This window comes from Ursus americanus, chromosome 4 (genome assembly GCF_024610735.1).
Source record: "Ursus americanus isolate L20-20 chromosome 4, mUrsAme1.1.p, whole genome shotgun sequence".
Taxonomy (NCBI): domain Eukaryota; kingdom Metazoa; phylum Chordata; class Mammalia; order Carnivora; family Ursidae; genus Ursus; species Ursus americanus.
The window spans coordinates 34,585,951-34,610,318 of NC_142130.1; the positions used below are offsets into that span (position 1 = coordinate 34,585,951).

The 24,368-nt window shown below is 42.0% G+C and overlaps 1 protein-coding gene across 3 annotated transcripts in view; it reads left to right on the plus strand.

The window, feature by feature from the left end:
• Positions 1-23,320, plus strand: part of HACD2 (3-hydroxyacyl-CoA dehydratase 2) — a 111,209-nt gene extending 87,889 nt beyond the window's left edge. Inside the window, exons 5-8 of one of the 3 annotated variants that reach the window (XR_006782457.2) lie at positions 12,195-12,316; positions 14,373-14,551; positions 20,272-20,448; positions 22,722-23,320. Coding sequence is in view for 2 of the 3 variants with exons in the window: in XM_045812744.2 (XP_045668700.1) it covers positions 12,195-12,316; positions 14,373-14,551; positions 22,722-22,810 (390 nt within the window). In the remaining variant the exon portion in view is untranslated. Of the gene's footprint in view, positions 1-12,194; positions 12,317-14,372; positions 14,552-20,271 lie in introns of all 3 variants that reach the window. The other 2 variants (XM_045812745.2, XM_045812744.2) reach the window with 2 other exon arrangements.
• The last annotated feature ends 1,048 nt before the right edge of the window (positions 23,321-24,368 follow it).

Consider the following 24,368-nt stretch of genomic DNA (forward strand, 5'->3'; position numbering starts at 1 on the left):
TTGTCATGTAAATAAGGCTAATGCTGATTCAAAAATTTTTTTAAACCACCACATGTCAATGTTTATTACATTTCAATTTCTTTCTTACCAAGGATAGATGAAATTCCTTTTCTAACTAACTAGTTATATTTAGTTAGAACTACAACTAAATGAGTTGTATTTTTGTTCAGAAACTTAATAAAGTTATGGAAAGAACCAGGATTATCGTCAGAATTGTCCTATTCTCCAGCCTAAGCCCTCAGCTGACGTCACCAGCCAGGCACCAGCCCTGTGACCCTTGGCCTCACTCTCACTGGGGAGCTGCCTTCCTCACCCAAGGCTGTTCCATCCAAGTCAGAGAACATGCAGACTTGGACTGCAGACGGGTCACCATTTATTCATTCTTATTCACCAACAAATATTTGTTCAGTATCTTCTACGCTCCAGCCATTGCACGAAGCACTAGGATACATGAGAGAAGGAAAATCATGGGTGCCGTCCTCACAGTGCTTCCAGCATAGTCCAGGAGCAGAACTGAGCAGACAGCAGTACCATAGAGTAAGATAGCTGGTAAGGCAGAGGAAGGACAGGGTGCTGCTGGGACCACATGGTCACTTCAGCTGTTCCAGTATCGCCGGCCCAGTTGTTTCTTTTCTTGGGATTGTCTTGGGGCCTCAGGGAACATATACACAGTGCGTAGAATAGTGTGTGGTACTTAGGAAGTGCTCAATAAATGTTAGCTACATATTCTGTATAATGTAATCTAATCTTATCAAAGAATTTTAGTGACAAAGTTCTGTGCAGCTGTTTTGAATTCTTTTCCATGTCCTGAGGTTCAAAACAGATACAGTTGACTTTTCACATAGAAATGAATGTTTTTTATACTTACTAAAATAGTTTCACAGTTAGCTGGTAAAAATTTACACATAATTACTTTGATCATACTTAAGGAATAATTAGCCCTGCAAATGGGAGTTATCATTATCTTAATCATCATTATTATCCTAATCTAAAGCATTTATTAAAAATTGGATTTTGGGGGCGCCTGGATGGCTCTGTCAGTTAAGTGTCCGACTCTTGATTTCAGCTCAGGTCATGATCTCAGGGTCGTGAGCTCGAGCGTCAAGTCAGGCTCTGTGCTCAGTGCAGGGTCTGCTGGAGATTCTCTCTCTCCCTCTCCCCCTCCCCCCTCAACTGTGTGCACATGCCCTCGCACTCTCTTTCTCTCTCTCAAATAAATCTTTAAAAAAATTAGATTTTGCCTTTTAATTAAAGCTAATGCCTCTTCAAAGCAAGTTTATGGACCTGCCCTCAGGGTATTTACCATCTAATATCAGTTGAGAGGCGGCATTAAATCTATTATTTCTTCACAAGTTCCCATTTCTCAGTGTGCTCTTATGTGTATACTTTGTTGTAAATGTTCTTATTTTTTTGTGGTTATATAGCCTGCCTCTTCTAGCAGATTCAGAGGCTTCATATCAGAAACAGTATATCCCAGAAACTAAATGATAGTTATATTTGCTCCTAATTATGCCTCCAGAAAAGTACAGAAACTCTCAGATTTCCTTCACTCAGATTCCCCACCTATTGGCATTTTACTGCATTTGTTCCATCACTTTCTCTTCTGTATTTATATACCCATTATCATCCATCCTTTTCTGAACCTTGAAAGCAAGCTGTACTTGCTGTCCTGTCACCCCTAAATACTCAAGTTCATGTTACAGACATTCCCCTCTGTCACTTGCCCTGGAAGCGATGACTTCGTTTGACCTCCCAGTCAGGAAGCCAGCACTCACACAACACTGCCGCCTTCTCTACAGGCCCCATTCAGATTTCACTAGCTGCCCAAACACTCTTTTCGTTCCACTCTGGAATGGCAAACACTTACTAAGTATTTCTGTGCTCCAGGTATTGTGCTAAGCACCAGGATACTCAGGGAAAGGAGAAACGTGTTGCCATGGTATTCTTGCCACACTCATGTTCCATTTAGTTGTCAGTCTCTTAAGACGTCAGTCTGGGAGAGCTTGTTAGTCTTGCTCTGTCTCTAATGTCCTTGACAGTTTTGAAGAGTACAGGCCTTAATTTCTGTAGGGTGACCCTCAACCCACATCCATCCAGTGTTCCCCCATAACCGATTGGAGTCATGTAGAATACTACAGAAACGTTCCCATGCTCTTCTCAGGGCATCACATGAGGTGGCAGTGCCGTGACTACCCATCCTACCCCAGTGATGTTGACCCCAATCACCTGCTCCTGTTGGTGTCTGCCAGCTTTTCCCACCTTCAAGTCACCATCTTCCCCTTTCGACTGATTAGTATTTTGCGGGAATGACTCCCACCTGTGTCAGCCACCTGTGTGGTGATCCAGATGATGGATACCAGATGATGATCCTCTACTTCTGTTACCTCTTTTACATATATTAGGTGGCTTCCTACTGTAAGCAATAGCTTTCCTTTTCTCTCATTTATTTCATTTGTACCAGTTTGGACTCATTAGCTCCTATGCAATTCAGTGGATTGTAATCTGTTATTTACTTTGATGCTAAAATTGCCTGTGGTTTGGCCAGTCGGAACCCTTTGTCCTTGTCCTTTTGTCTCCCTCATTCATTGAGCATCCCCCTACTTTGTGACCAAAAAAAAAAAAGATTTCCAGACTTATCTTGAACTTCCCCAGTCCCAGCCCTGGAAATCAGCCATTTTGCCAAGGAGCTCTGGTTCCTTTTAGTGGGAGATGGTATTTAGGAACCAAGATCTGGGTAGCTGGGGTGCTTCATGCTACTGGGGTGTTAATGCTTCTAGGTCCTCTCAGTGGAGAAAGCTAGGAGATACATACACACACACACACACACACTCTCTCTCTCTCAAATACTATACATATGTAGATACTCAGACACATGTACATCTAAAAGTATATAGCTCTGTGTGCGTGTCTGTATGTGTGTTTAATTATGAGTTCATACGGATTCCTCCAATTATAATTCAGCACCTTAGTGTTCTTTCTGGCATCCTCCTTCCATGTTTGTGAATACCTCTCCAACAGTAAGAAGCCCATTTTTTTTTTTTTTTTAGCATATTGATTCCTTTGCTCAGTTTACTCACTCACTCCATGTAACTGATTTCCCAACTGGTCATCTTTTCTACCATCACCTCTTGTCTCTCCCTCACCTCCCTATCCCTGGTTGCCCAGCCTCTGGTTCATCTGTCTGCAGCCCCCCAGCCTTCCTTCTTCTGTCCATTCCCTTGGACTCCAGGCCCACTGGTCTTCATGTCCACATGGCTCCCTACCCCTCACCACCTTGAGCTTTCAGCCCCCATGCTGACTCCTCTGTGAGGGGAAGGGAAAGAGACACTTAGGTGAACCTTAATGCCTATCCAGAAACAAATTTGAAATGATTGGGGTGATCACTTCTCTGGAAACCAGAGGCTTGTCCCACAAGGTATTCCATTCTTTCTTTTTTCTCATTTTCTTTTTTATCTTTGTTTTTATGAGTTCCATTCAAATCATATTTTATAGTCTGATTCCTGCAGAGCAGAGATAGAAAAGGAAACAAGCGTTTGAGATAGATTTTAGGGGTCTTGGCAATAAGTTAAACCCAGGAAGTGAAACAGGGCTAAAACAAAAAAGCAGTGAAGATCATTAGCAAAGCAAGCCTCAGGGAAGAAGATTCACACTAACTGTAGGGAGTTCATTAGGGCTGGTTTCAAGTTCTTATGTTGGTTTCTATCTCAAGTCAGTTGATTTGTGACTAAGTTCATTTCATGGATATATTCAAGATATCTGGACAGCAGTGATCTGGAATTTTTCATACTTTACTCAGTCCTTTTCAGTGAGCCTATTCCACTTAGTTCCTTCAGTGTCTCCTCTTCAGAGGTGGGCCACATTTTTTGGAAAACTTAATAGCTTTTGTAATACTAGGAGATTGTCACACTTACCTATTCTTGGCTCCTGTATATGGGTTCCTTTGAAGTTTTCTTGGTTTCATAAGAGAGTTGTTCTCCGCATAACAGTAGGGGTGTGTGTGTGTGTGTGTGTGTGTGTGTGTGTGTGTGTACTGTTCAGAGTTCATTGGGTTCAATTTCTGTAAGCCTCACTTGCCTCATCTGTAAAATGGGGATTTAATGAGGTAATATATGTAAAAATATGCTTGGTATACAGTAAGAGTTCAGTAACTATTGAGTATAATTATTATTTTTACTGCTGTTGTCACTAAAATTATTAAAAAGGGATTATTCAGGGGTACCTGGGTGGCTCAGCTGGTTAAGCATCAGCCTTAGGCTCAGGCCATGATCTCAAGGTCCTAGGATCGAGCCCCGCATCGACCTCCCTGCTCAGGGAGTCTGCTTGTCCCTTTCCCTCAGCCCCGCTCATGCTCTCTCTCAAATAAATAAATTCTTAAAAAAAAAAAAAAAAGAATTATTAAAAAAAAAAAACAATTAAAAATAGTCCAAGGACTTGACTAGACATTACTCAAGAGAAGATATACAGATAGACAAATGACCCAGTAAGCACATGAAAAAATACTCAACATCAATAACCATTAGGGACTGTGTTTCAAAGGCACAGTGAGATGCCACTTTGTACTCACTAGGATAACTGCGATCATAAAAAAAAAAGAAAAGAAAAGAAAGAAAGAAAAGAAAAGAAAGAAAATGACCAGTGTTGATGAAGATGGGAAGAATTGGAACCCTTGTGCACTGTTGCTGGGAGTGTAAAATGATGTAGCCACTATGGAAAGTTTAGCAATTCCTCAAAGGAATTTAGGTAATTTACGTAGGAGTGTAAAATGGTGTAGCCACTATGGAAAGTTTAGCAATTCCTCAAGGAATTTAGGTAATTCCTAAATATAGAATTACCATATGACCCAGCAATTGCACTCCTAGATACATGCCCAAAAGAACAAAAAACAGGGTACCGTGATGTACACCCATGTTCATAGCAACATTATTCACAATAGCCAAAAAGTGGAAACAGCCCAAATGTCCATAAATAATTGAACAAGTAAAATATAATGTACACAAACAATGGAATATTATTCAGCTTTTAAAAGGGAAGAAATTTTCTGGGGCACCTGGGTGGCTTGGTTAAACATCCAGCTCTTGATTTTAACTCAGTCATGATCTCAGGGTTGTGAGATGGAGCCCTGTGTTGGCCTCTGCGCTGGGCGTGGTGCCTGCTTAAGATTCTCACTCTCCCTCTGCCCCTCCCTGCCCTGTGCTCGCTCACTCTGTCTCTCTCTCTCTCCAAAAAAAGAATAAAAAATAAGTAAAAGAAATTCTGGAACATACTACAACATGGATGAACCTTGAAGGTATTATGTTAAATAAGCCAGACAAAGGAGAACACATATTGTATGATTCCCCTTAAATGAGGTACCTAGAATAAGCAAATTCTTAAAGACAAAGTAGACTAGTGGTTACCAGGGACTAGAGGGGCGGAATGGGGTTATTAGTGGGTACACTGTTTGGGATGATGAAAAGCTCTTGAGATGGATAGTGGTGGTGGTCGTACAACATGCTCAATGTACTTAATGCCACTAAATTACATGCTCTAAAATGGTTAAAGTAGTAAATTTTATGTGTATTTTACCACAGACAAAAAAAAGAGATTACTGAGATTCTAAGATGATATAACATGAAAAACATGCTTATGTGTACTTCCTTTCTTCATAGTGTCCATTGGTTATAGATATATTGACCCCCTCCCCTGACACACACAGTCTGTCAAAGGAAGGCTGAAGAATGACATTTGTAGAGATTAACAGGTCATAGGAAAGGAAAGTTGGGAGGGGGCAGTCTAATGAACCTAGAACAGGGGTTGGCCTGTGGGTCAAATCTAGCCCGTAATTTGTAATGGTTTTTTGTTTCTAAAGGGTGTAAAAAACAACAAAGATGAATACATGATAAAGTCGACATGTGACAGCAAAGCCTAAAATATTTGTTATTTAGTCTTTTTCAGAAGAAGTTTGCCAACATCTGGTTGGGAACATTGCCGTGGGCTGAATTGTGATCCCCCCAAATTTGTGTGTGGAATCTCTAACCCCCAGTGTTGTGGTATTTGGAGGTAGGCCCTGTGGGAGGTACTTAGGTTTAGATGAGGTCATGAGGGTGGGGTCCTCAGGAGGAGATTGGTCCCCCTAGAAGAAGAGACCCCGGAGAGCTCTCCCCTCCCATCCTGCCCCATGAGAACACGGTGGTGATAAGGCACCAGCTGCAAACCAGGAGGAGACCCCTCACCAGAAACCCAACATGCTGGCACCTTGATCTTGGACTTCCAGCCTGTAGAACTGTGAGAAAACACATTTCTGTTGTTTAAGCCGCCAGTCTGTGGTATTTTATTACGGCAGCCTGAGCAGACTTAAGACAAACATACTCTTCAGAGTTCTGCCAAGAACAGACTCTACTCCTCGCCTCTTAGATTTTACCAAAATCTCCTGTCTTCACAAATGAAGGGGGTATTAAGGAGAGGAAAGAACACTTACCATAAAGCCTGATAAGGGTATTTCTTTGAAATAAGCGGAGTGGTAAGCAGTGGGTTACAAATGCTAGGAAGAATAGGGGTTCTACAATAGTGATTTTCTTTGTGGCACCATCTGTTTTTCTTTGAATGTAATAAAAATGACAGCTTTTCATGTACTGATACTCCCTGAGCCTTTTAAAGTCAAACATATGATGCTATTTGTGTGTAAAGGTTTTTCTCTTGCCCCCATTTGTTTCTCCAGCTTGAATTTCTGTGTAAACTCCCTTGGCTAAATTACACAAGCCGCCCACACCCAGCGCCTCCTCCCTCGCTGTAGAGCCAGGGACGGAAACCTGGCTTCTGCAGCGTGGAGGGTCCAGTACGCAACTCGCTGACTGCACCAGGCAGAGGAAGGTTTCCTGGCGGGCAGAGCTGCCCCACGCCCACTCCCCGATTTGTGCCATGATTGTGAAGTTGCACCTTTGAAACATGGCCTCAGGACGTTTTTGGCAACCAACCCTTTGTCCCCCTCTTTTCTTTTGTAAACCTTGATAATCCTCCTTTATCTCCCTCCCCCACTTTTGCCCTAATACCCCCTTTTCTCTTAAAAGGCAATAATGTAATTTAAGGTAAACATCAGAGTGCCTGGCTAGCTCAGTTGGTAGAGTGCAATCTCAAAAGCGGTCATGACTTCAAGCCCCTGTTGGGCGTAGAGATTACTTAAAAAAAAAATTTTTTTAAATAAACATATTCTTTTAAAAAAACCTTTATGGGGACGCCTGGGTGGCGCAGTCGTTAAGCATCTGCCTTCAGCTCAGGGTGTGATCCTGGCGTTCTGGGATCGAGCCCCACATCGGGCTCCTCCGCTGGGAGCCTGCTTCTTCCTCTCCCACTCCCCCTGCTTGTGTTCCCTCTCTCGCTGGCTGTCTCTCTGTGTCAAATAAATAAATAAAATCTTTTTAAAAAAATAATTAATTAATTAATTAATTTAAAAAACCTTTATGGAGGTATAATTTACATACCATCAAGTTCACCATTTTAGGTACAATTCAATGCTTTTTAGTAGATTTACCAAGTTGTGTTACCAGTTCTAGAGAATTTCTGCCACCTCACTATGATCCTCATGGCTTTTAAAAGTTCATTCCCAGTCCCAGCCTCTGGCAACCAATAATCTTTCTGTCTCTAGATTTGCCTTTTCTGGACATTTCATATAAATGAGATCGTTGGCAGTTGGTGTCTTTCAGTTAGCGTCGTGTTTTTGAAGTTCGTCTGTATTGTAGCATGTATCAGTATTTCTTTCCTTTAAGTGTGACCAAATAGTATTGCATTGTATGGATTATGTCACGTTTTGTTTATCCATTTACGGTTGATGCACATTTGAGCGGTTTTTACTTTTCGGCTGTTCTGGGTAATGCTGTGGCACCGTTAGCCGGCGCATCTTTGTGCAGGCATATTAAACCTCTTATTCTTGATAATTAACAAAATTCTGTGTTTCTGGTTCCTAATTCAAAAAGGAGCTGGGTTGAACTTTTTTTTTTTTTAAGATTTTATTTATCCATTTGAGAGAGAGAGAGCACTTGCACATGGGGGGGGGTGGGCAGAGGGAGAGGGAGAAGCAGGCTCCCTGCTGAGCAGGAAGCCCCATGTGGGGCTCATTGAGGGGGAGGGCGCTAAATCCCAGGACCCAGATCTTGACCTTACCCAAGCTCTTAACCAGCTGAGCCCCTGGGTGCCCCTGGGTTGAACTTTTTATAATCCTAGGCCTTAGCCCCTCCAAAAACCCTTCCAAAACTAAGCTGGCTGGTTTGTTTGTTGTTGTTGTTGTTGTTTGAGGTTTTTTGGGGGGTTTTTTTGCCTCATTGATCTTTTTTCTCTGAGTCACTGGCCCTTGATAGAAAGAGGGCTCCCCAGTTGTTAGAAAAATGTTCCCAACTCCTGCTTTCAAAAAAAAAGAAAGAAAGAAATTAAAAGAAAATAGAAGGTATGATTCAAGTGAAGGGGCACAGACTCCGCACATGTCTTTGTGTGCAGACTGTGCCAGGGGCTGAGCGAGCCAACTGAGAAGGTCCCGGCAGCCCTGAAGACCTTAAGGTCAGGGAGTAAAGAGCCAGGGAACTATGCCCTGGTGTACCCTCAGCAGTCAATAACGAAGGGAGGTCTTAAAGTTATTCTCTCTTCTCTCACCTTCTTTGATAAAGGCAGATTAATTTTAAGAGGTACTATTTAAAGTCTCTACCCATTTTTTTTCCAACTAAAAAAATTTCCACCTATGCAAGGAAGTTAGTATTAGCCAGAGTTTCATGCCTTTCCCATGTACAGGTTATTCGCACACTCCTCTCCAAAGAACAGCAGCTGGAAGCCCTCGGCTGCCACTGTCCAGGGCAGCTTTCCACCCCTCACAGCGCTTTCTCCTGAGCAGGTTCAGTTTGGCTGTGTCAAGGGTCTGGGAGCATGCAGCTTTAGGTGGTGGCCTATTTTATTAGTCATCTGGTTTGTTACACAGCTCTTATTTTGAACCAGGTATTTTACCCCTGTTAGGTCTACCATTAGTCTTGTGTATGCCTCTTGCACACAACATTCATTTACGTGTTTTCATGTAGTTAACCCTCTCCTTTCCAAAGTAAGCTTGCTAGTTCAGGGGTTCTTATAACCTGCTTCGATCCCTAGGTGGGATCTAATCCATTTGGAATGGAATCATTGGGATGAGACTGTTAATGTGGCCAAATACTGCTTGGCTGCCTGGCTGCCTGGTCGCCTGGTCGCCTGGTCGCCTGGTCGGGCGGTCATCTGAGGAACCGCCTGCACCCTGTGGGCAATGCATGAAGCTTGCAGTTCACCAACAACCTGTCTCTTGGATTCCATAAGCTGGGTCTTCCCCATTCTGTACTAGAGTCATTTTGTTATTGCTGACTCATGGATAATTTACAGTTAACCTGGTTAAATTTTATCTTACTGGGGGTTTTTTGTTGTGGTAAACCACAGATAGCAAAATTTAACCATTTTAACCATGTTTAAGTGTATGGTTCAGGTGCAGTAAGTACATTGCCTTGGTTGTGTAATCATCACCACCATCCATCTCCAGAACGTTTTTCATCTTCCCAAACCAAAACTCTGTACCCACTAAGCATTATTCCCTATTTCCTCCCACCCCTAGCCCCTGGCAGCCTTCTGCTTCTACTTTCTGTCTCCCAGAATTTGACTACTCTGGGTACCATATGAACAAGATCGTATAGTATTTGTCCTTTTGTGACTGACTTATTTCACTTAGCAAATTGTGTTCAGCGTTCATCCATGTTGTAGCATGTGTCAGAATTCCCTGACTTTATAAGACTAATATACATTGCATGTATATACCACATTTATTTATGGATTCAACTGTTGATGGGCATTTGGGCTGTTTCCACCTTTAGGCTGTTGTGAATAACGCTCCTGTGAACACAGGTGTACAAATACTTGTTTGAGTCTCATTCATCTTACTAGCTTCAGCTCATTACATTCTGCCCCTGTTTTGTGTCACTGGATAATTGTCTTCAAATCAGATAAGCTTGATCTCCAACATTTACCCAAGTACCTTGTTTTTGCTGTTGTTTCTTATTGAAGTAGGCTCCACGCCCAGCGTGGAATCCAGTGTGGGGCTTGAGCTCATGACTCTGAGAACAAGACTTGAGAAATCAAGAGTTGGACTCTTAACTGACTGAGCCACCCAGGCGCCCCTTCCCAAGTCCCTTCTTAATAACAGTGCTGTATTTCCTGTTGGTCTGAAGATATCATTTTTATAAAATGGCCATTTCCCCCATTCTGTCTTTTTAAAATTATAACATGGTCTTCCCAGCTGGGCTCCGGGAGCAGCTGCTTTCACAAATTCAGCCTGAGTCTGAGCTTGTCATAGTTCTTTTGGTGGGGCGGGGGGCGGGGAATGAGTCAGATTAGGCTGGATCAAAGTGCAGGGTTTGAGGGGGGTTTGTTTACTTTTTACTTGTCTTTCTGAAGGCCACTGAAGACTACACAGAAACAAATATTAGGTATCAAAAGCAGGAACTTAGTCTTGGGGTGACCTGATGAGAATTGAATTTGTTTGCTCCACAAACATTTATTGAGCTTCCTACTTGTGAAAAGCACAAAGTGCTTTTGGGAATCAGAAGATGAATAAAACACGTTCCCTGCTTTCAAGATGATTAGAATGCAAAATATTGAAAGAACTTTCTGCTGCAGCCCAGAGATCTTTAAGCAAAGCTTCATCCCATAGCTGTAAAATAAACCTCAAGGATGAAGAGGATTACAAAATACATCAAAAAGCAAAATGTGCTCTAAAAATTGTGTTTTAGTATAGATGGGTTTTAAGCAAGGATTTGGGGACAGACTGAAAAATGAAACATAAAAGCTTCAGAGGTGTTTAGGTTTCACTTTGGCTAATATAAGAGCACCAGGAAAACAAAAAGTACTCTTGCTCTTGACAATGTAAAATTCTTATTATTTTTAGGGATTAGTAACTGTGCATTTATGAAATTCTTTGTCAGAGCAATTTAGTTAATAGGTATGTAAATGACTAGTTATTTTATTGTGTAGGTGGATCGCTCCATGTACACTTTCTGAGGAAGAATATAAGTGCTAAAAACTATTCGCATTGCAAATGCACAGAAGTAAAGTTAAAGTTAGAATACTGTACCTTTGTTGTATCAGGCGTTAGGATGAGACAGAGAAGATCCATCTTGTCAAAATCTGTTGCATTCACTCAGTGGAATTTCTTAGTCACATCCAGCTCTCTAACTGCCTGTTTCGAATACAAGGCAACGTGAGTGAATTGGGTTCAGGGTAGTTTCTTATTACTGGTCTTCAAGCCTGGATCCAGGATCATTATAAACCTGGCTGGGGGGCTGGTGGAGGTACTGAAAGCAAATGCCAGGGCAGCAGAAGTACGTTTCCACCTGAGATGTGCAGTCCAAGGCATCTAGTGAGAACAGCCCCCAAAAACCACCTGGGGTGGGGGGCTGTTTTAAAGTTCATTGCATTTTCAGCATGAAAGTGATTCAGAGGAAGTTGGAAATTCCAGAGCCCTTCTGGCTGTAGCCACCTCCTGTGGTCAGCGTGGAAGCTTTTATAATTTTTAAGTTAAACCAGGCTTCATCTGGGGGAAAAAGTCACCAGTGGGAGAGAATAAATGAGCCCAGCCTTCCAGGTGCTCTCTACTCTTCTTTCCTCACTTGAATTTGTCCTACCCAGTGAGTGAGCCTCGTCTTCAGTTGTGTCTCAGTCACGACATTCCTACTTCTTTGAAATTTCCTCAGACTCTTAGTTGTCGTGCAAATCAAATTAAAATTCTTATTAATGGACAGACCCCAAGCTTTCCACCGATGTGCCCTTCTACCTCTTATCTAACTAGTCTTGGCTCCCACTAACATCAGTCCACATTCTCCGCAGGAGGCCCACAGACAAAACTCACTCATCTGTGTTCGTTTTTTCCTGTGGCCTCTAGCTCATGGAATTCCTGTTTCTGCTTCTCTTACTCATCAGTAAGCTGAGTTCTTCTCACTTGCCCTCATTCACTTGGCTCTACACAGTTGCTCTCATAGGCACGTGTTCCTGGATGTGGCAAAGCTCTTCCTGTTCTGTGGCCACTGATGATCAGACCGGAGCTGTGTCCACTTGCTCAACCACCCAGCTCTACAAGGGAGCAGGGGGCTGGCGCTGCACACTGGGAGTGCTTCTTTGTTAAAAATGTTTTATGTGTTTGCTTTGCTTTTGTTTTCCTTTTCCTTCAGGTGCAGAGTGAAGACAGTGTCCTCCTGTTTGTTATTGCCTGGACAATCACAGAAATTATCCGTTACTCCTTTTACACTTTCAGTCTGTTAAACCATCTGCCTTACCTCATCAAATGGGCCAGGTAAAGTACATGGGATGAAGATGAACTTTTGAAGTGACCCATCACTGTATTTGTCCTTTATTGCTAAATATTGCCTCCAAGCTCCTAAAAATAAAGTTGTATGATATCAACTGTATTTCAGTTTTGTTTTGTTTTTTTAATTGTATGAGACAGTAGTTGGGATTGATGATCAGGATAAGGGACGCTACTTAACTTTGATTAATAGAAACACTGTTTTAAGTTTGATATACTTAAGTTATTTTTATTGGATCAGTTATTTTCATTTAAATTATTCAATAGAGATTTGATGTAACATCTCTTTTTTGTTCATATCAAGTTTTACTGATGAGCTCCTGCCTTTATGTTTTTTTGAACCAAGTCCAATTCTCCTAGTCTCAATTTTGCCAAGCTATGACTCTTAATTTTTAATTAATAACCAATGTTACATGCAGTTTTATCTTGTTAGCAATTTGATTTTGCTTTGATAATTTTTGCCAGTAATATTATGAATTGGGTAAAGGCTGACAGTTCATCTGTTTATCTGAGCTAATTCATGAGATAGTTGTGAGTAGTTTTCTGAGTTGGAGAGGACTGTGGGGAGAGTGACAAAGCAAAAGGATCAAAATTGTTCTTGGGGCCCAATGCCTCATTTCCTAGAAGGAAAATGGTAGTTCCCAGGCAACTTTTGAATTTGGTGATTAAATTAGAGATATAAACCAAGTGTTTCCAGCATTTCAAGTGTGCAGACTCCTTTCTTTCCCACCCCCCGCCCCAGCACGTAGTTTTCTCAGGAAAAGGGAAGAATGGGGAGAGATGGCAGTTACTAACTTAGCAGCCTGGGGAGGCATTGTGGGAGCTGTCTGCTCTGTTACAGGGAGAGTTTGCTGGCCAAGCCCTGATCTTAACAGAGGAGAATGACCCTTTTGCCCATGGTTGTCCAGGGCCTATGGAAGAATCTTCCCATTCCACCATCCTCTTTAGCATAGCTGAAGTTGGCCTCGGGGAATACCGGAAACACGGCTTCCATTCTTTGTCACTGATTTCTCGGCACAACTTCTGCACCTGGAAGTTTGCTTGCTTGTCAGCCACAAACAGCCAGAGCCTCTTTAAAATTCGAGCTGCTGGTTTCTTTAGCAATACTTAACACCTCCGAATGATTCCCAGTTAGTTCCATAGGATGAACTTCTCTCTGAATTCTTTTTGAAACATAGAGAACTCCTTTTTGAAGTAAAAAAAAAAAAAAAAAAATGGTGCGGATTCTATGTAATAGTCATTGCAGGGGTTTTCTATTGAAAAACTACACAGTGACCAAAAGCTATTGTGAATTTTTTAAGGTTTTTAAAATTGGCATAGATTTTTCATTTTTCACGGTGCTATGTATAGACATTTGGTAGGTGTAGAAGCACACTGGATGTGCTGTTCTTTCCAGCGCACAGACCGACGTGCTGTGCTTTGTAGGGATTCCTAGACACATACTCCAACACCGCCCCACCAGCTCCCTGCAAAGCCCCTATCTCCACTCCCACCCCTGCCACAGGGCAGGACCCTTCTGTAAATCAGGACTCAGTGCCCCGACTTTACCAATGATTGACATCATCTTTATTATTTTAGGGAATTGTATTGAATGTCGTTTATTTAGTTGGACCAAATTTTGAGGCTGACGAAACACATTTATTTTAGAACATTCAGAGACATACCTACTATAGGCTCTTTTCAAAAACTGGCATGTAAAACCTGAATTTAAACAATGGGTAAACAGAGCAGGGCGTCTGGCTGGCTCAGTCAGTAGAGCATGCGACTCTTGATCTCAGGGTCATGAGTTCAAGCCCCGCATTGGACATGGAACCTACTTTTAAAAGAAAGAAAGCGAGAGAGAGAGAGAGAAGGAGGGAGGGAGGAAGGGAGGGAGGAGGAAGAGAAAAGAAAAGAAAGAGAAAAGAAAAGAAACAGTGGGTAAACAGGAAAATTTAGAAATAACAGCTTCCTGAAAGACCAGTACTGATTAGAGGGGTGGGAATGTATCTTTCTACTAACGCTGGCTTCGAGCCTCAGTCATGAATATTTTGTTTTGTTTTAGGTACACACTTTTCATTGTGCTGTACCCAATGGGAGTGTCAGGAGAACTGCTCACAATATATGCCGCTTTGCCCTTTGTCCGACAGGCTGGCCTGTACTCCATCAGTCTACCTAACAAATACAATTTCTCCTTTGACTATTACGCATTCCTAATTCTGATAATGATCTCCTACATTCCAAGTAAGTAAACAATTATGCATATATTTATATATGTTTTTAAAATTGGCTCTACAATAATTAGAGTCAAATGCCTTTGGATGTTTTTATACCATATCCAAGTAAATGTAAATCTAATTTATTAGGAACGCTTTAGTTTTTATTGAATGCTGACTGTCAGAGGGAATTTTCTGTAGTAGTAATTGAATAAAGATGAACCCTTCTCAATACAGCTGCCAAAATGCAGCCCTTCTCAGTGTGTGGGTTGGAAACTGAATACCAGGAAAGGTGAACTACCTATTGGGGCAATGTACTGAGTGCAAAACAGAAAAGGCCATTAAAGACCTTACCTTGACTTTTTCTGTCTTTGGAAACTGCTTGTTATGGTATTTGGAAAACATTGTAAAGAGATTTTTGCATTTTCATTATATCAAAATAGACACTTCATTTTTAAGGAATCAGCAGCTAACTAGAAACAAATAGCAAAATAAAAGATTAATTTTTTTTTCTATATACCTTATTTTCTTGTTTGGAAATAGGCACTAAAATCATCTGAACAGGACATAATGTTCTCTTCAGAACAGTTTCCAGTTATTTTAATAGTACTGCTAAAGGTTTCAATACAGATGATCAAAAGTACCTATCCCCCGTGCTCGGTAACAGGGAGAAATAGCCATGTTTGAGGCTTCTGTGAAGTGAGTCCTGTTTGCTGAGGAAGAGTTGTTTAGTCCTTTTCTTGAATTCTGATATTCATTTAAAATCCTGTGATTGATTTTCACATATCCAAAAGGATTTTGTTTTACCCGAGAATACATGAAGTCTGAGGTTTCTTCTCATTTACCTACTTCCGTAGCCACTGTGACTGTGAATCTTATTTTGGTCTATAAGATTCTATATTCTTCCCTAAACCTCAGGTTAAATTCAGACAGGAAAGTTGGATTTTTCTTCAGCCCACAGCGTGAACTGAATGAATCATCCTAACAATCGTAAGCGACATGTTTGTGTCCCTCTATGGAAAATTGCATTTCATGCGTTGTGAGGGAAAAAACTACATCCAGATTTCATGTGAGCGTTTATCTTGGAGAAATTCTTAGACAGCAGTTCTGCTTAATGATTCATTTTCCACTTTTTATTAATTATCGAGTCCTCCCTCCTCTTTGGTGCTGGAACCATGGTGCCCAAAGGCCTTTTCTCTTCAAATTGAAAAAGGCAGTTGATTTTCAAAGAAGTCATAAATAGGGAAGAAGCTAAAAATTTAATAAAAATTAGCTTACAGTTCATCTCTTTAGTTTTGTTCCCTTAGAGTTTCATTTTCCAGTCTCTAAGCAACAATTGGAGTTTTGCCACACCCAGAGTAACATATATTAACATATATTATCCCAGTGGGCACCACAGGATTTATTTAAAAAATCAGCATAAGGGGGTGTCTGGGTGGCTCAGTTGGTTAAGTGTCTGACTTCAGCTCAGGTCATGTGCCCAGAGTCCTGGGATTGAGCCCCTCTGTTTGAGTGCTGCCCCCCCTCAAATAATATCTTTAATAAAATAAAATAAAATCAGCATAAGGTTTGAATGAATAAGAGAAAGATGCCAGATTGGATAACTGGAAAAGGAGCAGGGAGGGTGTAATGAAATCAAACCAATAGCAGGATGCTGCCACATTGAAAGAAATTTGGGGCCCCTACCTGAGAGTTGCTCTAAGACCTTAGTCTGCCAAGGAAGGAGGGTCTTCATTCCAGGAGCAGCTCTCCAGGACAGGCTCAGTCTCTCTGTACCTCCTAGTTTCTTTTGTTCTCTGGTGGCCAACCAGTGCCCAGTCTTTTGCCTCTGCCTCCTGCCCCCTTGATCTAGTTAAGGGGCCTAGTCAAGCACAGCAACCCTCCCTAGTGATATGATTCCTGAAGGAAAACAAAGCCCATTCTGTAGGATTTTCCTTCTGTGCCTTCAGATGGAGAGAGGAGAGAGGAGAGGAAACACAAGGGGCAGGTGGGGCTCTCAACCAGAGTTGGCTTTCTTTACCTTGGTTCCTTCCCCTTCTTTGGTTCCCAGCCTCCTTTTGGTAAGAACTTGGCTTGGTTAAAGTCTGTGTTATTTCTTTCTTAGGGTAGTTTAACTGCTATAGACCAAGAAAAAGGGTTGATTTCAAATAAAGAACAGATTTGCTCCCAACGCCTGACCCCGCACCCAGGCGCAAGATGGCAGCCCAGGCCACATCTTCTGCTACAAATCACTTGTGTCTGCTGGCGCTCATTATGCCTTTGACCTGAGCCAGTTGCCCTGCATGTTTTTAGTTGTTTAGGTTGTTAATGTTGAGACCAGTTTGTACAGTTCATTCCAGCCAGCAGTACATTTCCAACTTGCCAAAACTTTGTATTTATAAGAAGAAAATGCAGAGTTAAGAGGGGTTGCTGTTGACAAATCAGTCTTCTTTACCAAATTTGGTTTTCTTTCTACAGCTTCAGTTTCTTTTAATCTTCTTGAATGGGAAGTTGGTGATACACATGTATTATACAAAGTAACACCCTTTCTTTAGGGTCCTGACTAATTGTTGCTTTGTTGCACATGTGGCCCAAATTGTGGCCCGTGAGCCACGGCCCCAGGAGTTTTGTCATATTGGGGTGCTTTGGAATCCCTGCAGGGCGCTCCTTTCCTGCTTTGCTGCAGCTGCAGTATGTACAGTCTCTCTGGGACTCAGTAGACATCTAAGTCCTGTCTGCAGTTCCTGTCCCCCAGGTTGGTAAAGTTGGCTTTTACCACCCAATAGGAGTGGGGATTAAAAAAAAAAAAAAAAAAATTCTGAGAAATGAGAAACACTGGTGTAGGGTGAGGACACGGAGAAGCTGGGTGCTGTCCAGGTTGTCCGTAACCATAACCACACCTCAGATTTTTAGAGAGACCAAGAAAAAACTTGCCCCGGGCAGAGCATTTCCATTTGCTGTCAGCCTCCAAGTTTTCGTCTCCCTAGAGAAACCCCTACCCTCACCACAACACTCGAGTGCACAGTGACCATCTCCATTTCGTATGTCCTAGACTGGGAGAGCAGAAGGTAGAATTCAGAATAGCCTATTGTCAGATTGAGATTGTCTTGGGGTTTTTCTTCACTGTTGTCTATGGTTAAAAAGAGTAGCGATGGGGCACCTGGGTGGCTCAGCCGTTAAGCATCTGCCTTAGGCTCAGGTCATGATCCCAGGGTCCTGGGATCGAGCCCCACATCGGGCTCCCTGCTCAGCAGGAAGCCTGCTTCTCCCTCTCACACTCCCTTGCTTGTGTTCCCTCTCTCACTGTCTCTCTCTGTCAAATAAATAAATAAAATCTTAAAAAAAAAAAAAGAGTAGCCATGCATCTGGAATTGTTTCAGCCATTACAGTTGGGTCCAGTCTAAACATGTGGGTAATTCAGATGGAGACAGTGTCAGCCAAGTTCTGATCACTAAGAAGTCATTCCTAGAACTGCAGAGAACCTCCAGCCCAAGCACACATTCCTTTGCTTGGGCACTGAGAAACCTCAGAAGTTGTAAAGAATTGAAAGGGCCATATCTGCCCTCCATTCCTGACCTCTGGCCCTCCTGATAGCCAGCAGGCCCTTGCCTGTGGGGATGAGGATACTCCACCATCTTGCTTTAACTGCCACCCAAGGTCTGATGAATGGTTCTAGGTCATCCTTCCTCAGACCCTCTGAACTAGCAGGGAAGCTTTAGCCACCCCTGCAACCCAGTGGAAAAGTCCTTAGTGTACTTGACCACAAATTTTCCCTTTAGTAAAGTATATCTATAGAAATATGACTGGCCCCACATTTTTAAATGATTGCAATTAGCATTCCTTATGGTTTAATTATATCTTTACTTCCAGTTTTTAGATTATAGAGCTTGTCAAATTTTCTGGCTTTCGTACCAGAATAGTTCTCTCCCCTGTTGAATTATATGCACAAGCTGGGTCTTTTCTCTGAATAACTTCCTGCCTACAAATAGCGAGTGGAGTGGATGGCAGCCCTGCTCAGCGTCGCAGCCTTCTCTGCAGTTTATCAGATCTGTGCGCACACACCCACTGATGTCTTGAGTACTTGAGTACTTTGGGAGGATCATTTGAAATGTGGCCAACTTGGAACCCATTTAAAAAGGAAGAAACTGTTGGGGCGCCTGGGTGGCTCAGTCAATTAGGCGTCTGTCTCTTGATTTCGGCTCAGGTCTTGATCCTGAGGGTCGTGGGTTTGGGTTTTTAAAAAAAAGGAAGAAACTGTCAGTGGAATAGTAGAAATTACCTCCCCGGAAATACAGGTTACTTTCTACAAAATGAAGATTGGAGCTGTTGAGAAGGGAAGGAAAGAGAAAGAAGGATAGTATACATTTAAGACCATCTCACTGGAGTTTTTTACATGCGTATTGAACCCCCAGTTCACAGTAACCTTGTGAAGGCCAGGTAGCTTCAGCTGGCATTTCCCAGCAGGAATCCTCTAGGCATTTGGGGTAGAACAGTTCTTAGTTGTGGGGGACTGTCACATGTTGCAGATTTTGGCATTCCTGCTTCGTGTGCTAAATGCCAGTAATCTCCCTCCTTCTAATCTACTCCCCTCCCCCCAGCTTCCAAATACTCCTAGGGAGGTGGTACCACCCAGTTTCTTTGAGAACCAGAACTTTTTAAAGTAACCTATGAAATGACCAAGAACAGGGGCCCCTGGGTGGCTCAGTCAGTTAAGCGTCCAACTCTTGACTTCGGCTCAGGTCATGATCTCAGGGTCGTGAGATGGAGTGGTACTTTTGGGCTCTGTGCTGAGCGTAGAGTCTGCTTCAGATTCTCTCTCCCTCTCCCCCTCCCCACCCCCGCTTGCTTGCGCCCACGCTTGCTCTTTCTCTCTCTAAAATAAATAAAATATTTAAAGGGAAAAAAAAGAAATGACCAAGAACAGAATCTCTAGTGCTTGCTTTTCATAAGGACTTTCTACATCCAAACTTGGCTTCTTCATGTTCAGGTAAAATGTCTTGGCCCTCTTCCCCTCCTCAGTCTTCCCATTCAAAGAACGACCTTTCTCGGGAAGTACTTTTGGGAGATCCCCTCAGGTGACAGAAGGGACTAGACTGAGTGTCAGGAGCCCAGAGCCTGGTCCTGGTCAGGAATTTGCTGTGAGGGGCGCCTGGGTGGCACAGTGGTTAAGCGTCTGCCTCCGGCTCAGGGCGTGATCCCGGCGATGTGGGATCGAGCCCCACATCAGGTTCTTCCGCTATGAGCCTGCTTCTTCCTCTCCCACTCCCCCTGCTTGTGTTCCCTCTCTCGCTGGCTGTCTCTATCTCTGTCGAATAAATACATAAAAATCTTAAAAAAAAAAAAAAAAAGGAATTTGCTGTGAAACCCCAGGCAAGTCACCTGCCCTCCCTGGGGCTTGAATTCCTCCTCTGTAAACAGGAATAATAAGTGCGTCACTAGAATTCACCTACTTGTAAAATCAGAGACTAAATGTAGAGATACTATGAGAGAGGGTAGAGGGTTATTTTTCGGCTCTGTGGCGTCTCGATGGGTAGTGCTAGTGATGGTACTGTGTGTCACTTCCGTCCGGACCGCCCTTCCCTTTCAGCTAAACCAGGGAAAGGTGAGTCCCTGTGTATTTTTCCTCCCCTGACCCAAGCCCATCGCGTTCCCTTCCTCGGTTGCTGGATGAGAAAGTAGAGTCAAAGAGGACCCCAAGTCCACGTGCTTTATCTAGAACATGCAGTTTTAAGTGATCTTCCCCTTAACCAGTTCTTTCTTTTTTTTCAGTTTTTCCCCAGTTATACTTCCACATGATACACCAGAGAAGGAAGGTCCTTTCTCATACTGAAGAACACAAGAAATTTGAATAGCTCCTGCTTCCTGCGCACCCCCAAAAAACAAACTTTTCGATGACAAGAAATGCTGCAGACTTTTTGAGTTCCCAATACGTTTCATAGAAAATAAGTAAGAACTATTTTTAAAATATTGAAAAAATAAAAACCAAAATCCAGTGTCACACAGGCCTGGGATTTTATTTAAAACAACAACAAAAACTATTACATAAAACATCCTGGCCGGTCCATTTCAGCATGCTCTTTCAACCAGAAGCTCCCAGTGTTCATGATGGCGCTGGAAAGGGATGTGGCGCTGTGTATCCTCCTGTTCCCTTCATGTATCTGATAAGTAGAGCTCTGTAACACTAAATGCTTGAGAGTTACAGTCCGAGTAAGCAAGTCGTACCGGCCAAATGCCTGGCTTGCGGTAGAGTTCTGTTCCAGTCTGCAGTGTGTTTCACATTCCCTTTTCAAAGTGCTTGACTGCATGCTGGAAACTGTATTTTTGAAGCGGCAAATTTTGTTCTCTGGAATGTTATGAAGTTATGGCTGGGACCTCTCCCCTCCTATCTAGTGAATGAATTATACCATGTATATGTCTGTGAAGCTTTGGGGTTGTACCTGTAATCTGAAAACAACTAGAACCCTTTTGTTTGTTTTCAGTTGGGTCCTTACTGCCTGCCACTAAGAAACGTGCTTGAATTTAATAAGTATGTGTACATCATAGAGAACCTATCTTATCTAGGGCTCAGCCTCAATCATATTTTAACACAGTGACAGTTCTCAGAAAGGAAACGCTCAATCGCTGGTAAATGACAAGTACCTTTCACAGGGTCATTCTCAGAGCACCTCTGAGGAATGTATTTACCCATAGCTATTCTCACTTATGGACCCAAAGCCAGGCTAGTCGCATAAGGGGTAGAGAATCTGTAATTGAAAGCACATGGAAGGTGTTACTTTAGAAAAGTAGACCTGTAGAACATTCAGGAATAGGTTTCTACACCCTTATTATTTTATTTTTAAATTTCATTCAACTCTTCTGTTAGGATACTTTTCCTCATTTTGGTCCTGTGTAATTCCCACCAAGCTGTAATAAGTCCAGAGGCAGCGAAGTGTTCCCCTTTGGCAGACATGAGCTAAAAGCAGTATCATCTCTGTGTGTTGGAGCAGCCAAGAAATACTTCGGTCATGTGGACCTTGTCTAATTACCGTCATGTTTTCATACCATTTAATTGCTCAACTGTGCATTTAAGACTCTTCAAGAAAGGGTTGATGAAAATGTAAAGCCCAAGTTCAGATGTGCATTAAATTTTAAACACAGAATGTTCTTTGTGGATTCTTTTCTCCCCCCTTTTTTTTCAAATCGTTGATCTTAAAAGTTTTTAAAGCCTAGCTTACTGAGTAGTTATTTAAAATATAATTGCTGATATCAGAAGAGTGTCATAATGGAAAACTAATTTTTAAATGTTATTTTCAGAGAAGCCTGATAATTAAGATGAAAATGAGAAGAAAGTATGGAGCCTAAAATTTAATGCAAGGAGATATGTAATAAAATTATTTTTGCATTGAACATTAAAATTCTGCTTCTTTAAGTCAGCACTCTTAACTTGGGCATGTTGAGATTAGAATCTGTTCTTGTACTTCATACACTAAATATAGAGGAAAGATGATTTTTCATGTTTTTTCTTTCTCTTTTTCCAAAATATATTTCTACTGTAAAATAGAAACAATTTGAGTTATATTAGTCTGATTACTTAGTTTGGGTAAGATTTTTTTTCAGTTGTTTCTGGAATAGTTATAGAAGATGCGATGGAAAATGTAGGTTTTCCAGGATCGCTGGATTGGGGGTTTTCTTCAGTCCTCTCTATTATAATTTGTCACTGTTTATGAAGAACAGTCTGTCGCAAACAGTGGTGTTGCATCAAATTGAACTTTGGCAGAAAGAGCACAGCAAGCAACTCCCTCCTCAAAAAGGGTCTCCACCCCAGTGTGTATTTTTGTCCGTCGACATTTAAAATGCTCATGGCAGATAAGTAAGGCATGCACAGGGCCATGTCCTTCATTCACCTCTCGCGGTAACTGGTTGCTTAATCTCTGACATGAACTAATTTCTCCTTTGAAGTGATGGTGTTCTTTTATGAATTGAGAACATCTAACCCCACCAACTGTCACATCTTATAAAGTGTGAATGAGGAAGGCGGTGTTTAATGGGTATTTTGTCAGACTTACCGTTTTCATTTCAGGACATAGTCAGAGGCATCATCTGCCCCACCGCCCACCTGGTTGGGTGTTTCAGATCCCCCCTTCCGGGACACCTTCCGGCAGAGAATTCTTTGAGGTACGCAGTTGTGCTTTGTAGACACGAGCTGCTAATCTGCATCTTGCTGTGTTCTGTTTGCTCAGGTTGGGATCACTCGTTTAACACGTACTCACCATTATCAAAGGCACCGTGGAGAGTTAGTCATGGAACAAAGCACTGTCCTTCCAGATAAAATCCGTTCCTCTGGAGCGAGCTTCCCACAGAAAGGGTTTAGAAGATGTAGAGGTAAAGAGGCATGTGAAGATGGTGCCCTCTTCTCTCCTGGTTTGTGTGGATTATTCACTTATAACAAAAGATGGGCACTGATGTGGTACAACCTGCAAATTATTTTCAGTTCTGAGTTTCTAGATAAAACATTATAAAACATCAAAACCAGTACATACGGCTCCTTTGAAATTTGGGTAAAAAATGATATAACCATATATATAGTCCATTTTTGTATTTTTTCTATGTTGTGAAAACCAAAATTGTAATTTTATAAGTCTTTGATTCACTAAAATTATATAATTTAAATGTATTTTGTATATTTAGAAATAAGGAGTTCAAAGACTATGCCTAACTTTCTATGCATGCATTTGGAAGCTGTTTTTACCTGATAATGTAGTAATAAGTTGTATTCATAAAATACTGATCTGTGTTGCATTTCAAAATAAACTGGTGTGTGCTTTGCCTGGATTTGAAATACTGACCAGTGAGTCTAGTGACTTTTCACATTAAGTTGACCTGAACGTGGTGTTGTAGGAATATGGAAGAGTTTCAGTTTTGTCATGGATTCCAGTTCTTTCTCTGATAGGTTTAAAATCTATTTCTGCCATTCATAATGCACTTACACAGGAGAGATAGATTATATTAAGAGGTTTCCAAAAAGTCATTCTTCCTGCCAGTCTTCAAGCTTACCAAGCCCCCCTCAGCCTGGCCACAGAAGGACAAGAGGGATTACTCATGTAAGCGACCAGGAAATCTAAGGAAGTCAGTAAACGATTGAGGATCCTTGTCTTACAATGTTTTGGGTTGTTGTTGTGAGTTTTTTTGAAATGTTTTTTAATCTGACTTTTCTAATACAAGTTAAGAGGGGAAATATTGTTGCCTGGCAATGTTCATCTTATATGAAAACAAGATGTGGTCAAGTACCTCCTGAAAATGCCTCCAAATACAGAGCAATCCTAGGAACTGCTTCTTGCATTCTCAAGTTCACAGTAGGCAGTGGTGGGAGGGACACGGACTGGATACGCCCCATCGGGCCACTTCCGCCCTGCTAGTTCTAGACCCCAGACCTATTCACCTCAAAATGACAGTCCTGATGTGTCGGTGGGATGGGCGTTGTCTAGTGGGTGATCCTGAGTGATCTCTTTCTCATGTGCCTCCAGCGGTTAACATGCCCACTGCTGGGTCGGCCAGGTCTTTCTCAGAGTCAACCATCGCCATCGTCCCAGACTGTGGTCCTTGTTCCAAAGGGGTCATGGCTTCGACGTTACCAGCACAGTGGTTGTAGAAGCACTCCTCTTGTATACAGTCCAGTCTGTTTCAGAGATGGGCATTTCATTTATGAAAAGACTCATTTCAACTAACGCTGAGGAACAGATGGTAGAGTTAATAGTAGAGGCTACCCAGAAAACACAACCTTGACAATCTCAGGGTGGTAATGGGAAACCAAGGCTTTCTAATTTGTCATTGTCATATTTTGTGGCAATTATGTGTACTATGCTAACATAATAAGCTCTAGCCTGAGG